This window comes from Ambystoma mexicanum, chromosome 3p (assembly GCF_040938575.1).
Source record: "Ambystoma mexicanum isolate Mex_15411 chromosome 3p, UKY_AmexF1_1, whole genome shotgun sequence".
NCBI classification, from domain to species: Eukaryota; Metazoa; Chordata; class Amphibia; order Caudata; family Ambystomatidae; genus Ambystoma; species Ambystoma mexicanum.
This window is the reverse complement of record NC_090925.1, coordinates 866861012-866875025: the sequence shown is the minus strand read 5'-3', so window position 1 is coordinate 866875025 and position 14014 is coordinate 866861012. Positions and strand designations below refer to the sequence as shown.

The 14014-nt window shown below is 45.2% G+C and overlaps 1 protein-coding gene across 1 annotated transcript in view; it reads right to left on the bottom strand.

Moving 5' to 3' along the window:
- Nucleotides 1-14014, bottom strand: part of PPP4C (protein phosphatase 4 catalytic subunit) — a 310205-nt gene that overhangs the window by 137978 nt on the left and 158213 nt on the right. The window contains exon 6 of the mRNA XM_069652040.1: nt 4761-4934. Within this exon, the coding sequence (XP_069508141.1) occupies nt 4761-4934 (174 nt within the window). The remainder of the gene's footprint in view (nt 1-4760; nt 4935-14014) is intronic.

Sequence of the window (14014 nt, the reverse complement as noted above, 5' to 3'; positions counted from 1 at the left end):
GTTGCTGGCAGAATACTGTTGGTTTTGTTGCTGGCGTTGTCCACGAAAAAAGCACTTATTACCAAATCCACGCCTGTTAGGGGGTTTTGAAATTTGGTCTAAGGTCTTTATTGTATCAAATTCTTTCTTCGCGTTCTCCAGCACGTCATCCACTGCTCTCCCAAAGAGGTTGGACTCCTATGGGTTTATTAATAAGGGACGCTTGTGTTTCCGCCTTAAATCCGGAATTGCGAAGCCAGACGTGACGCTTCAGTAAAATTCCTTGTACCAAAGTGCGGCCAGCCGTCTCTGCTGCATCGAGGGTATTCTTGACGATGCTTTGATTGACCAGAGAGCCCTCGTTAACTGTAGCCAGTAAACGAGTCCTTAGGGGTTCGGGAACTTTTCGATGTCGTGTTTGAGCTTAGCCCATTGAGCATAGGCGTAGCTTGCCAATAGGGTATTATTATTGGCGATTCTGGTAGAGAATGCTGCAGAGGTGGGGATTCTCTTGGCTAGGGCATACAGCTTCTTCCCCTCTTTATCTGGGGGTGCCTCGCTAGTAGATAGTGGGACTCCTGCCCTTTTCCTGGTGTTGGTCACGACCAGGGAGTTCGGGATTGAGTGACCCTTAATATGTAATGGGTCTGATTGAGAGGGAGAGAACAGTTTCTCAATCCTCGGATTGACCCCTCTCACCAATGCAGGAGTGGAAAGAGAAGGTGTAATATGTCTCTTAACTGAGGCGAGGATGGGTATAATCTGGCTAGTGGGGGGTGTTTCTTTGATAATCCTCTCCACAAAATCGGTGTCTGGGGTGACCTCCCCAGTTTCGATTTCGAAATGTGCTGCCGCCTTCTTCAGCAGTGCATTGAAGGTGGGTTGATCATCGACAGGCGAAGGGTTCCTGACTGGTGTAGTTTCAGTAGACCTGATGACTATACTGCTACTGCCTGTGTCAGTCGACCTAGCCGGTGACTGCCAGGGATTTGGGTCGCCCTCGCCTGGGTCTTCCTGGAATCCCTCCTCACATAGGTTAGTTTCCTCGTGAAAACCTTCCTCTTCTTGTTGGTCTTCAACATAGGTGAACTCATCTTCCTCCTGGAAAAAGGGGTCTTCCTCAGTGGGATTGTAAGAGTATTTGTCCTCCTGTATGGGGTTATAAAACTTCTGGTATTTAGCCCTTGGACACTCCAGTGGTGCCTCCCTTGGTCTCTTGGGTGCCCTGTCTTCTGGGATGGACATGAACCGGTCTAGTTTGTCCATACAGGTCTGGAAACTCTCAAAGGTCCACTGAGGTCGGCCAGGACGGTCTGGGAAAGAAAAAGGGGTTTCTTCCTCCTGTAATTGTCTGGTTCTGTCCCATAACGTCGAAGAAAGTGAGCCTTCGCCTTCTGAGTAGCCTTCTTGCTGGCTAGGGCCTTCTGTCGGTGTCGGGAACTGGCCTGATCTGTTTTCCGGCGCTTTCGGCGCATCTTTGGCCTTGTGCGTGGTTTTCGGCATTTCACTCGCCGTATGTCTTTGGCGTCCTTAGATGCTATGCGCGCGAGGCTTTCGGCGATCCTTCTCTCTTCCGAGGGATCGGTCGCCGTCGAGTCCCTGGTCGTCGAGTCCCTGGTCGCAACGTGAGCGCTCTTGCGATGCGCGTCGCCGGAGGTTTTGGTGTTAGCGCCCTTATTTTTAGAGTGCCGAGTCGCCTGTCGCGGAAGCGGTGGCGGGGAGGGCTGACGACCCTTGCGGTCGGCGTAAGACGCCGGTGGGCCCGGCGTCCCCGTTGGCGCTATGGCTGCCTTCGACGAATGTGTGCGGGGGGGTATGTGCTTTGGTGTTTTTCCGTGTGCGTCCTTGTCGCCGGGGTGTTCATCCCCGTAAACTGGGCGTGAGCCGGGCTTGTCGGGGCCGGGGACAGACGAGGAGCGTGAACGCTCCTTTGAGAGGTCTACAGCCTCCGTTACGGGGACCGTGTAGTCACTGTCCTCGTCACACTCGTCGGCGGCAGCGGGCGAGGAGTCAGGCCTAGACATGGCATAGGCCGCCCACCTTTTGACCCTGCAGTCTTTTAGAGTTTTGGGCTTTAGTAATTTACAGGCCGCACAGCCATCCTCCTGGTGATCAAGGGGTAAGCAACGGTTGCACCGTTTGTGCTTATCCTTCCAGGTATATTTACCCTTGCAAAGCGGGCAAAACCTAAATGGCGTCCTCTCCATAGCTGAGGGTAATAAGTGTGACTAAGACCTCGAAAGGGAGGGGAAGAGAAAGGCATTCTTAAAGAGAAGAAAGACCACAAAACCTCACTCTCCCTACTGTGTATGGCCGGCGAGGCCAGGCCACGTGTTCGGCAGCGCCGAAGGATCCCCTCCGCTCGTCCTTCCGTCCAAGATCTTGCTCGGCGGAGAAACAGTTCGGCGTCGAGGGAGGGATCTACGTTATTGATATTAACAAACAACCAAAGGTCGAAGAAACTATTTGGCAATGTCTCTCGAAGAGCTCGGCATAAAGGCGACCAGTAGCTGGGCGTAAAAAAACAATCTGAGGGACCTCGACGCGTGAGGGATTGTGGGTACAACGCACGTCACTATAGGGATAGTGTTACAGACACGCCTTGTCGACGTCCCCTTTTCGACTACTAAAAACAATGCAATACTCCGCAGTGACCACTGGATGTCGGACCTATGCACAGCATGTGATTCTAAGCAGATTAACAAACATCAGAAAAATATATTATATATACACACACACACACACACACAGCAAAAGTAAATACTATTTAGACTAACGAACACATGGAAAATGAAAGCAACACTTTCAGGAGAATGCAGTACCAACTCAATGATCTTTTAGAAAAGTGAAGCACTATTGCAAAGTAAACAACTTTTTTAGAGGGGCAATAAGCAACTCAAAGCCAAGTAACGTAATGACACTAACTTATTCTGTTCAGGAATTAAAGTTACACACTAACATTTACAAGCAAGTACTTTTAACACTTGTTATTTTTCAAGACAGAAGCCTCAACTTTTACAGAGTTCCAAAGGATATCTCGAATAAGTAAGAGTTATTAGGTGTTCAGTGACTTCACAGAAGGCTCCCTAGATGTGTTTCAGCATTAGACCTGCCCGAACGGTATGGGCGAACTTCTAAAACACACAAATCATCCACACAATACTTAAGGTAAATATCACCCAAACCAACACAGTACCTCAGAAGAAGAGCTTTTGGGCAGACTCCTTCATGATGCAGCAGTGCAGGACCTGATCTATGGAATCTCGGTCTGGTGACAAAAGAAACAGACACTGGAAGGGAACTTACAGCAGTCGACAAAAAAGGCTTCCAACAAATGATTCGTCAAGTCTTCTCGCGTCTGGATTTGGCACTCTTTTACAGGTACTTGAAGAATGAATATTTCCGGTCGGATTCTCTTCACTCTCGGTCCAGTGAATTGGACTTGGGAAGGCCATGCACTGGCTGGCTTGAGGTCCCGTGGTATTGGCGGTTTGCAGCCCAGCAAGTTTGCAGTTAAGTTGAGGGATGGCTCTAAATGCAGGTTCTCACCAGCCTCTCGTTAGGAGTCGTCTACGGGACCCCCAGGTCGCTTGGAAAGATTAAACAGGCTCCAGTTACAGAGAAGGCTATCCGGTCGCTGAAATCAGTTAGACGTCTTTTCTAATCTTAGGATTTAGTTCCAGTGGTAAACTTGTAAGCAGCTTGCAGAATCCGACTTCTATGCAGTAACCCAAGCACAACTTCTGCAAACTCCCCTTGCAATTTACAGAAAGGGGCAGGTTGCTGTTCCATCAGCTAGCTCCCCAACTGGTTCCTTTCAGTCAGACTGGATGATAATGGTCTGCAGAGTTTTGAACACCTACCTTGATGTCCGACTTCACAGACACTCTGGAGCCACAACAGGAAACAAAGGGCTCCCGCGGAAGACGAAGCTTCAACCAGGACCCTCCCCTAACTAGGACGGCAGAGGAAGAACCAAGAAACAGCAATTGTACTCAAAGTGGAGAACAAAGGAGGAAGCCACTACGCTAGCAGAATGGGGACCCCTCCTGTGTTATCGCAGCCGATTTGACAGCCTGTGAGTAATAGGACTAAAAAGTCATTAAGGTATAATCACTGCCACGAGCCATACAAGTTAACTTACCATTGTAAAAAAAATGTTTACCAGGTCACTGAGAAAGGGGATAACATGGTATCTCCCCTGCACTGCACATAAGGTGGGGTGTGCTAGTCTCCCTCTTTACCCTTGGGAACAGTAGTTAACCCAAAATATAGTAAGAGAAATTGAAAAGAGAAGCCCAAAGGCAACCCAGCAACACTTCACATAAGATGCAGTACGCGGTCATAGTAAAAAACAGTCAGCCCAAAACTTATAGGAAATTATAAATCCAAACAATCATTCAGTCCAGCAATAAATTCTGGCGTCGACATTGGCGGAGAAGATTTATCTTCTATGAAAATCGTAAAACATCTTTGTGGAGGTAACTTCCCTAATTCTAGCATAAAGGGTTGAGTGATCCACCCTAAACAATGGCCTGGAAATACATGAATGCAGTACTCTCCCAACTTCTGTGCAATTAATCTCACTGCAATATTTCTTATACAACACTAACAGTGCATGCTCCGAGTACACTCCAACACTAGATGCTGTATTACAGCATAACTACACATTTACCATGTGTGCACACTAGACTAAAATGAGCCCGATAAGAGTATGAGAGCTCACCACACTGTTGCTTTTGTAGCTAGAGTTCAGAACCCTCATTTAGTATCACCCTTACCTTTCCATCGATGATGGCAGACAGGCTGAGGTAGTCAAAGATCTCAGTGCAGTACCGCCACACTGTGACTGAGCCATACTTGCGGAGACACTCATCATAGAAGCCATAGACCTGTGTGATCTGCCGGCTCTCATGGTTCCCACGAATCAAGGTAATGCGGTCTGGGTAGCGTACCTGAGGAGAAAGGAAACAGTCAAAACAAATACCTTTTGAAAAGAAGTTTTAAAATACGTAGCATTTAGCAATAATAGGCCCAAAAATGGCAAGTTGGTCGTAAAAGAGTACATTACATTGTAACGAGAACAACTTGAATTGGTGCAATATTATCATAACATGATAATATAGTGAAGGTTGCATAAGAGAATTAGAGAAATCAATAGGAAGGATGTACAAAAACAGTGTTTTAAAAAAGGGACGCATTCCCTGGAGCAGGAATAAGATTTATTAACAGATGGCCCTGGAGAAAATCAGGCTAAATTGAAAAACCTTTAGTCTTCAAGGAAGACTGGCCTTCGTTCTTGTTGGAAAATGCAGAATGACCCAACAATAACAAATGGCTTAAATGCCATATGTTTTACACATGTCTAAAAGACAGCCAATACATACCAACTACACGGTTTTCAGAATTCAATAAAATTCAGGAACCTTCTTAACACAATAGCTGATGCAGGAGAAAAGTTAATTGTAGACTTGTGTTGTAGATTAAATGCAAATGTACACTCTTGGGTCATGCAAGGGCAGTCCAACATATTTTAACTGGTACTAGTTAAAGAATTGTCAAAGTCTTAAAAATATTCTGCAAGTAAATCAGGAGAAACTTGAATTGAAAGCTGAAGGTCAATACTTAATAGCACCAGGTATGATTAACTATACCCCAACCCCCATTTGACAACTAATTAAAAATTCTGATTTTGAATATGGATACAATTAATATTCCCTTTCCTGGCACACAGCCTGCTTAGAGCGCAATTTTCAAGAAGGGAGAAAGAAAACCCCAGCAACTAAAAGACCCACTGCGCTCCTAAGTGTTAGGCTGAGTTTGTATGCAGTACCCTTGGGACCACTACACAACTATGCCTACAGGTGTTAGCAAAACCAACCTTTGGTAGAAGTCTGTACTACAGTTTTTGGTAGCTGAGCGGCCAGGCTGATCTCAAGAGGGAATGTGAGCTGTAAGGATGTTACACAGGTCTACAATCACAGGTATTCAAATAATCTTACACTCAAGGTTTTAGTTAAACACTTATTAATTTTTTCAACAGTCAATTATAAAACATTCACTAGAAGGAGGCAGATAACTATCATACACAAATATACTTCAGTACATTAAGGTTCTGAGGTATTCAGACTACTTTGAAGGAGGATCAAAAAGTAATAGGTTCAGAACATAAAAGGATTACAATTTTCTTAGACAGTGCAGATACTTTGAGTTCACCAGAAGAGTCAATTGAACAGGCCAAAGTCAATGGGCTAAAGTCTTGGATAGGTAACAAAGGTTCTGGCAAGTAAATGGTAAAGTCTCTGTAGAAGTTCTTAGAAGTAGTTTGTAAGCAGAAGAATGATACATTGGGTCACAAGCTAATTAGGCCTGCTAGTTGCGAAAGTTTCAAGCACTTTCACCGCGAAAGGCAAGTACACTCAGTCTCGTTTCACAGTACCTTTCAAATGAAGAAAAAGATGCAGCTGAAGACTTCTGGTACTGGCAGTTCCTGCACATCTCACTGTTCCTGAGCCTCAGTCGTGGGGACAAGAGGGAGGACGTCAGGGGACTCCTGCACTGCACTGGGACTGGTTGAAAAGATGGTACTTGGCAAATCTTCAATTCCGGTAGCTCTAGTAAAGCACAAACTGGTATCCCTCTGCCTGGTTATTCGGTTTCCTGCAGCACTCTGAGGAAAGTACAACCAGCTCTGAGGAAAGTACAACCAGCTCTGAGAATGGTATTCAGGTGGCCTACGGGTCGAGTTAATTGGTCCCACCAACTCAAAAAGGGAGAAGTCGTCCTTGCAGGGCTTCTCTGTTGAGATGAACTTGGCGATTCAGACCCGCAGCAGGCATTCACTGGGCAAACCAACGGTCCAGGAGTTGCAGCAGCCATCCTCTTCAAGCTAGTCTTTGGTTCTTTCGTTCCAGTGGTCGACTGCCTTCCAAGCCAAGAGACTCACCTTTTATCCAGTTTCCTCCCATTCATTCCAGCCTAGCTGCCACTCACCCAGCAGGGTGGCTGTCCTTGCCGGACAGTCAGCCAATCACTCCAGAGTGCATTTGGGTTTCCTAGGAGACTAAACACGGAGTTTCGGGCACCTCCCTCACTTCCTGCCCACCCCAGACACTCAGGTACCGGAGGCGGTCTTCAGTCCTGAAGCCCGCCAAAGGCGATGGAACAAAGGGACCAAATCTGGTTTGGTGCACAGAGCAAAACTCTAGGACCTTTCCACAAAGAAAGTGAAAAAAGAAGACCGGGACCCGTTTAAACAGAGGGGGCTCAGATGCCATCTTGAAAAACATGGCTTTGCGATTTAACGCTACCTCTGTTCGCGGTCAGGAAAAATCATGGTAGTTTGTTGTGAAAACAGCCACTTCAATAGGAAAGGGTAGCATTTGACTGCTACATGAGTATCTAGACACAGGGGATATACTAAGTAACCCCTCCAGCACTCTAAAATAGGGTGTGCTGGGTCTAGGAATTTAAAAAGACTAGCAAAGTCAATTTCACTTTACTTATTCTGGGAAACAGTAGTTTATCCCAGAGACTATTTAAACCTTGGGAAAGCCTGAAAAGGTTAGTGTGTGTCACTGCACTGAGGGTGCTGTGTGACACATGACAAAATGATGCCTAGGGAGTGGTCTAAAACTCCATAATCAAAGAACACAATAGTAACACATCAAAATACGGGGGAGGAAGGGTCTCACTCCGTAAAAAAAAAAAAAAAAAAAAAAAAAAAAAAAAAAATCAGACCTCAAAAACCAGCAAAGTTGCAGGGAATTAGCACATTTGAGAATTCACCCTAACAGAGCCATCCATCACCGCGATTATACTAAAGGTGCTCGAGCAATGAGCCAAAGGGGTTGGGCATTTAACAAAATTCCAAGTGGGGTTCAGGAAGAGAATGGGCACAACTATCAACTATTATTTTGGCACTGTTATAGACCTTGTGTGCATTTGACAGTGTAATTCAAGAACTCCTGAGGAACAAGCTAAAGAACTGGACTATACAAAAAGGACTACTAAAAGTATTAATGTTATTACATTCAAACAAATCTGGGTAAAATAAAACACAGAAATTTATCGAGACTTATTCAGAAGGCCATAGGCCTCTGCCAAGGGTGCATACTGGTCCCAACATCGGTTTAATCTTCTTTCTGATATAGCGGGGCTTTGTGAAAATACTACTTTCCCGTGAAGTTTAGGACACTGCAAATTGGTTGGCTTACCCAGAAACTTTGATCACCTCCATTTAACTTGGAATCACCAGCAGCAAAAAAGGTCTTTGCGCTGAGCTTTTGTTGGCTGGTAACAATGATCATTTCCAAGTAAGGAGGGGCCACGCCATGCAAGCATTTAGAAAAAGTGAGAGCACCTTACACTTAATCCTGGTTCTAAAGGGAGCCAATGTAATATGTCGACATTAAGAAACGTGGTCCGATCGGGAGATTTGGTAAAACGGGCTGCATTTTAGATTTTTGCTAACGTTTGCTTCGATAATCTGGTATTCCCAGGTAAAGGGAATTACAGTAGTCCACCTTTACATTGATTAGGAAAACCACCATGCACAAGAATTTTAGCTCCAAAAACGGGCTCAAAGAAGGCATACTGCAAGAAAGAGGATTTTACTAACCAATTAATTTGGGTATCGAAGTTCAAATCATGAGACCAATAAGAGCCCACATCTTTTGCTTTAGATGCAAACGGCATTGGTAAATTGAATAATGGAGGGGGCAGGCTTTCCTTGACTGTGTTGGACTCCCAAGAGTGTAATCAGTTTTGTTAGTTTAATTGAAGAAAATTGGGTTACATCAAGTTTTCTACTTCATTTAGGCAGATAATCACTGTCCAAGTTAGCCTTGGGCTAGTCTACTTTCAGTACACTAGAGTATCATCTGCATATTTGTGATAATATAAACTGTGCTTGTAGAAGATGTTGTATAAACGTTTGACATGCAAATTTAAAAAAAGTGGGAGCGCTGGGCCATACCACACTTCAGAAGACAGTAACAACTTTGTAAATTGCAAATGTTTCCAGTCAACGGATGAGGGTCTCTTGTTCAACTGTGTCTAAGGCCACCGATAAATTGAACATGATCATTTAAGTCATGCAGGAGTCGAACACAAAAATGCCCAATCTTAAAATAAAGTCCGTTTGAGGACTTAAAATCAGATCTTTTAATAACATTTGTTTAAAAAGTTGCTACCCTAAATGATTGTACAGTACAGAGCTAGTTTGGATGAAGCTATGCTCCTTACAAAATGGCAGCTGCTCCTCTAACGTCCGGATGCAAGGCAACCAGTGCCGCGACCGATGCACCCCATTGGCCTTGCCTCCCATTTCCGGACCCGGAGGGAGCCTGAAGGCATGAGCCGGCACATCTCCCTAAGGCACTCTACACAAGGCACGCTCATGTCCTGAGCCTGTCCAGAGGCGACAGAGCGCCAGGGCCCAGGAGCGCCGGAAGTGCCTCCAACTTCAACCTTCTGCAAACATCTTGACTGCAATCCCGTGAAGTGCACGGTAAGATCCCTACTGCTCATCTCCACCTGGTCAGTCGTCTCCTCTCAACGAACTTGACAACATAGTCCTACCTATAAGCGCCTTATCAGAAATAGCCTCATGACCCCACTCGCTTAACACGTAACTACCCAGCACAGCATATGGTCGCCAGCCTTTGCTCACTGTACCCCACTATACTCAATGCCATATCGCACAATGCTGCCTTATATCTGCATTAACCTAAGTGCCTGACCTACTGTCAGCGTAAGCAACTATACTATCTGCCTAACTTCTGCCAATCTGGCAAGCACATCCATACGACTACACGTCGCAACCAGCCACATTGGGCTCACCGTTTGAACACTGCATCTAGCCTAGCTTTGTCTCACAATTTGAATACTGCATCTAGCCTAATTGTGAATCTCCTTTTGAAGGCTGCCTCTAGACTAACTCTGCCTGCCCATGATCGATACACAAATACAGTAGCCCTACCCAAACTATATTAGAGCACCAGCAACCAGCTGTACCATACCCCTGATCATGAGTAAGATCCTAGGGACCCTGACACTCCAAATCATACTAGTCCTCCTCACTACCATGGCCACTCACGCTCCAACATCTTGCTCCCCCTCCTCCCCCCCAGGACAGAAACACGAGCTTGCGAGCAAGACTACCTCGTCTCTACGATCCCAAAACAAACTTCAACAAAAGAAGCTTCACATGTAACTCCCCACTCCACTGAACCACCCAAAGCACACAGCGACATAACCGCCACAAACTGTCCTCTAACCATCCAGATACTACTCCCAGAATCACTCAGTTAACATATCTACAACCACACCCTCCCCTAAAACAAAAACACGAGCACCCTATCACTAGCTAGGTCACTAATTAATGCCAGATCCATGGTGGCCCACGCTACTGAGATAGCTGACACCAACGAGAATCTGGACCTAATGGCCATAACAGAAACATGGCTCCATGAGGCTGCAGGGCATGCCCTCATGATAGCTGTACCAGATGATACCAGATACTCAGAGTAGACAGACCCAACGCCAGATGCGGCGGCATAGCCATTATCCATAAAACCAATTTAGCCCTCAGGCTTGCCAATGCTCCACCCAGCCAATCCTGCGAGACCCTCACTGCCAAACTCCAGCTATCCTACAACCGGACTCTAACCTTACACGTGGTCTATATACCTCCTGGACCACTTGGCTCTTTCGAAGATTACCTAAACTGCATCCTAGCCAATAATACCAAAGACCACTCGCAAACATTGCTTATGGGTGACCTCAATCTAGGATTCAACGATAACGACAAACATGCTCACTTGGTTACTGCTATTCTAAAGGGCCACAGCCTGACACAAAAGGTCACATCTCCAACAAACAAAGGAAGGACCCTAGACTGCGTTGTTGACTTGAATTGTAACATTGCTATTACGAACACCATACCACAATCGTGGACCGACCACTCCCTAGTCACCTTCTCTGCCTCCCTGGACCTCATCGGCCCTAATACTAGTCATGGCACCTTCCCTCCCTACTAGGAGCAAAAACGACATCACAGCAGAAAAGCTACTACCACATCTCCTCCCGGACCTTGAAAACCCACCCAATACAGATCCCACCTCACTAGCCGAAATCTTCAACCGTACCATGACCAAAGCTTTAGACATTAGTGCACCGATCAAAACTCGAAAAAGCAAACAGAAAGCCCACCTCAATGCATGGTTCACACCCCAATTGAAGGAACTAAGGGCACAAAAATGCAAACTACAATCCATTTGGAATCACTGGCCCACGGAAGAAAATAAGCTTAGACTAACAAACTTCTCTAAACTGTACAAAAAAGAAATTAGCACAAAAAAGGACACTTTCAACAATAGAATATCTAAGGCCAAATCAAACTCTGTACCCTTCCATCCCAACAAATTAGACCCATCACTACAGTCCCCTTCTTACTTAAAATCCGACAGAGTAGCATACCTACAAATACAGGACCACCTAGAAGCCAACAACCTGCTAGGAACTCGCCAATCCGGTTTCCGCCCCCTCCACGGCACAGAAACAGCCCCATCGACCTCAAGACTCAAATTGACGAGCTAAAGGACAAAGGGAACTCCGCTATGCTACTCCTTGACCCATCGGTGTCTTTCGACCTAGTGGATATCACAGTCTTATGTAACCGCCTCAGGTCAGCCGCCCATTTCGAAAGTGATGCCTTAACTTGGGTTCAATCCTTCTTAGCAAATCACACCATGAGAGTCTTCTCCCCTCTCACAGCTGCAGACCCCATTCAAGTCCCCTGCGGGGTACCTGAGGGATCTTGCGTCTCCCCCACCATGTATAACATTTACTAAGCCCCTGTTTGACAAGTTGGACAGACTGGGTGTCACCTACACCAATTATGCAGATGACACCCAGATCCTCATCCCCCTTTCGGGCAACTTCCTGGAGGCCTCAGCCTTAGTAAATAAGATATACCACCTCATTCAGGCATGGATGGCATCCCATGGCCTCTGCCTGAATGACGATAAAACTGAACTAATCCTAGGCTCCGAGACAGCCATAAAAAACCTGACCCCCAACTATGCCACCTTCAATATCGACGACATTAAAGTGGTACCTGCGTCAAAACCCTTGGCTTCCATCTCGACTCTGCACTTTCCCTCAAGCAACAAGTCACTAGCAGACTATTGCAACGCACTTTATGCGGGCACCAATAAGTATATCAGACAAACTACAAAAACTCCAAAACAATGCCCAAAGAGCAGCTCAATATTCCCAACAGAGATCACATCTCTGCATTAGGAAGAAATGTTCACTGGCTCAACATAAAAGATAGGGTCCTTCTCAAAACACTATCCCTGACCTCCAAAACATTGCGCCTCCATACCTTACAGAGAGAATTAACAGGAAAATCTCTAACCAGCCCATGAGATCAGCCAACACCTTCACCCTTGAGATTCCTAGATACAAACTGAACACAGCTGGCGGCTCTAGCTTCCCAGTTACGGCTGCCCAATCCTGGAACAAGCTCCCACTTGAACTCAGAACTGACTACCCCTCATTTAGGCGAAATCTTCTAGCATGGCTATGGACCAATGATGCCTAAACCAAGCGCCAGAGGTATCTCCCTTACCCAGGCAGCGCTCCCTCCTGGCCTCCCGCCAATTGCAAATATGCCATCTTACCACCAGCAGATACTCTACCTACTTCTCTCAGTAACATGATCACCCACTGTAACAATTGTATTGATGACTATGCCTGTTAATAACTTGTATGTAATCCTGTTTTGTATATAAATACTGTGTATGTTAAGTAAATCCTGTATATATAACCACTGTGTAACTAAGCTGATAAGTATCCCTGCAATGCTTGCGCCCAACTACCTTCGGGTCTCGACTGCGCCATATCAAATAAACAAAGCTAGTCAGAAGACTAAATTATATAATTGGGATACTCCACACAGTAACAGTCAAATCCTATATATTATTCAGAGAATATGCCCATTTGACAAAACAATACAGTAAAGAGATCTGGTCACATTTCATTTTAACAAAATTTGCGCTATGAATGCATGTATATGCGGTTTCGATTCAACCCGGCTCCAATGAAGACAGTAATTGGACCAAGACAGACTATCCATAAAAAATAAGGGATTCTGTAGCGTGTGCAATTTGCCCTCAGAACCACTAAAACATTGAATAACCTGTTAATTTACTAGATAGTTATGAGAAATCTGCTTTTCAAAATGTAATCATGAATATTCCGATTTTACTGCTCAGCTTGTAAGGGTCCGCATTAGGGAAGGCCATTATGTATCCTTGACTGTAGCATTGTATACATTTTTATTACAATTGCATGTTTAAGAGAATTAGTCGTAATTTTAGAAATCTTTTCTATACAAGGAAGAATGAATTAGAAGGATATTAAAAATAAATTACTATATACATTTTGGGGATAATTAAAGGCATTATTTTGCAAGAATGCATTTTTTGCATAATATATTTATCACAGTATATAATGTATTTTAAGAAGATAGATTTAACGTAACAATTGGAGATATTTCGTTAAATGTATGATTAGCAGCGTGTTGTGAACGGTTCCTTTTTGTGTAACCTAGAAAACAAAATGAACATTTCAAAGCCCAAACAGCTCAAAGCCCAAATTGACAAGCTCAACGATAAAGAAACACAGCTATGCAACTCCTCCTGGATCTGCCGGCGGCTTTTGACCTAGTGGGCCAGGCAGTACTCTGCGAACACCTAGCGTCAGCCGTCCACTTCTCAAGTGAAGCCATAGCCTGGATCCAATCCTTTCGACAACAGAAGCATGCGAGTCTTCTCCACCTTAGAGACTCTGCAGACCTTATCCAGACAACATGTGGAGTCGCACAGGGCTCTTGTGTCTCACCAACTATGAATAATATCTTTACTAAACCTCTATTCGACAAATTGGACAGACTGGGTGTCACCTACACAAATTATACAGACACCCAGATCCTCATCCCCCTTTTGGGCAATTTCACTACGGATAC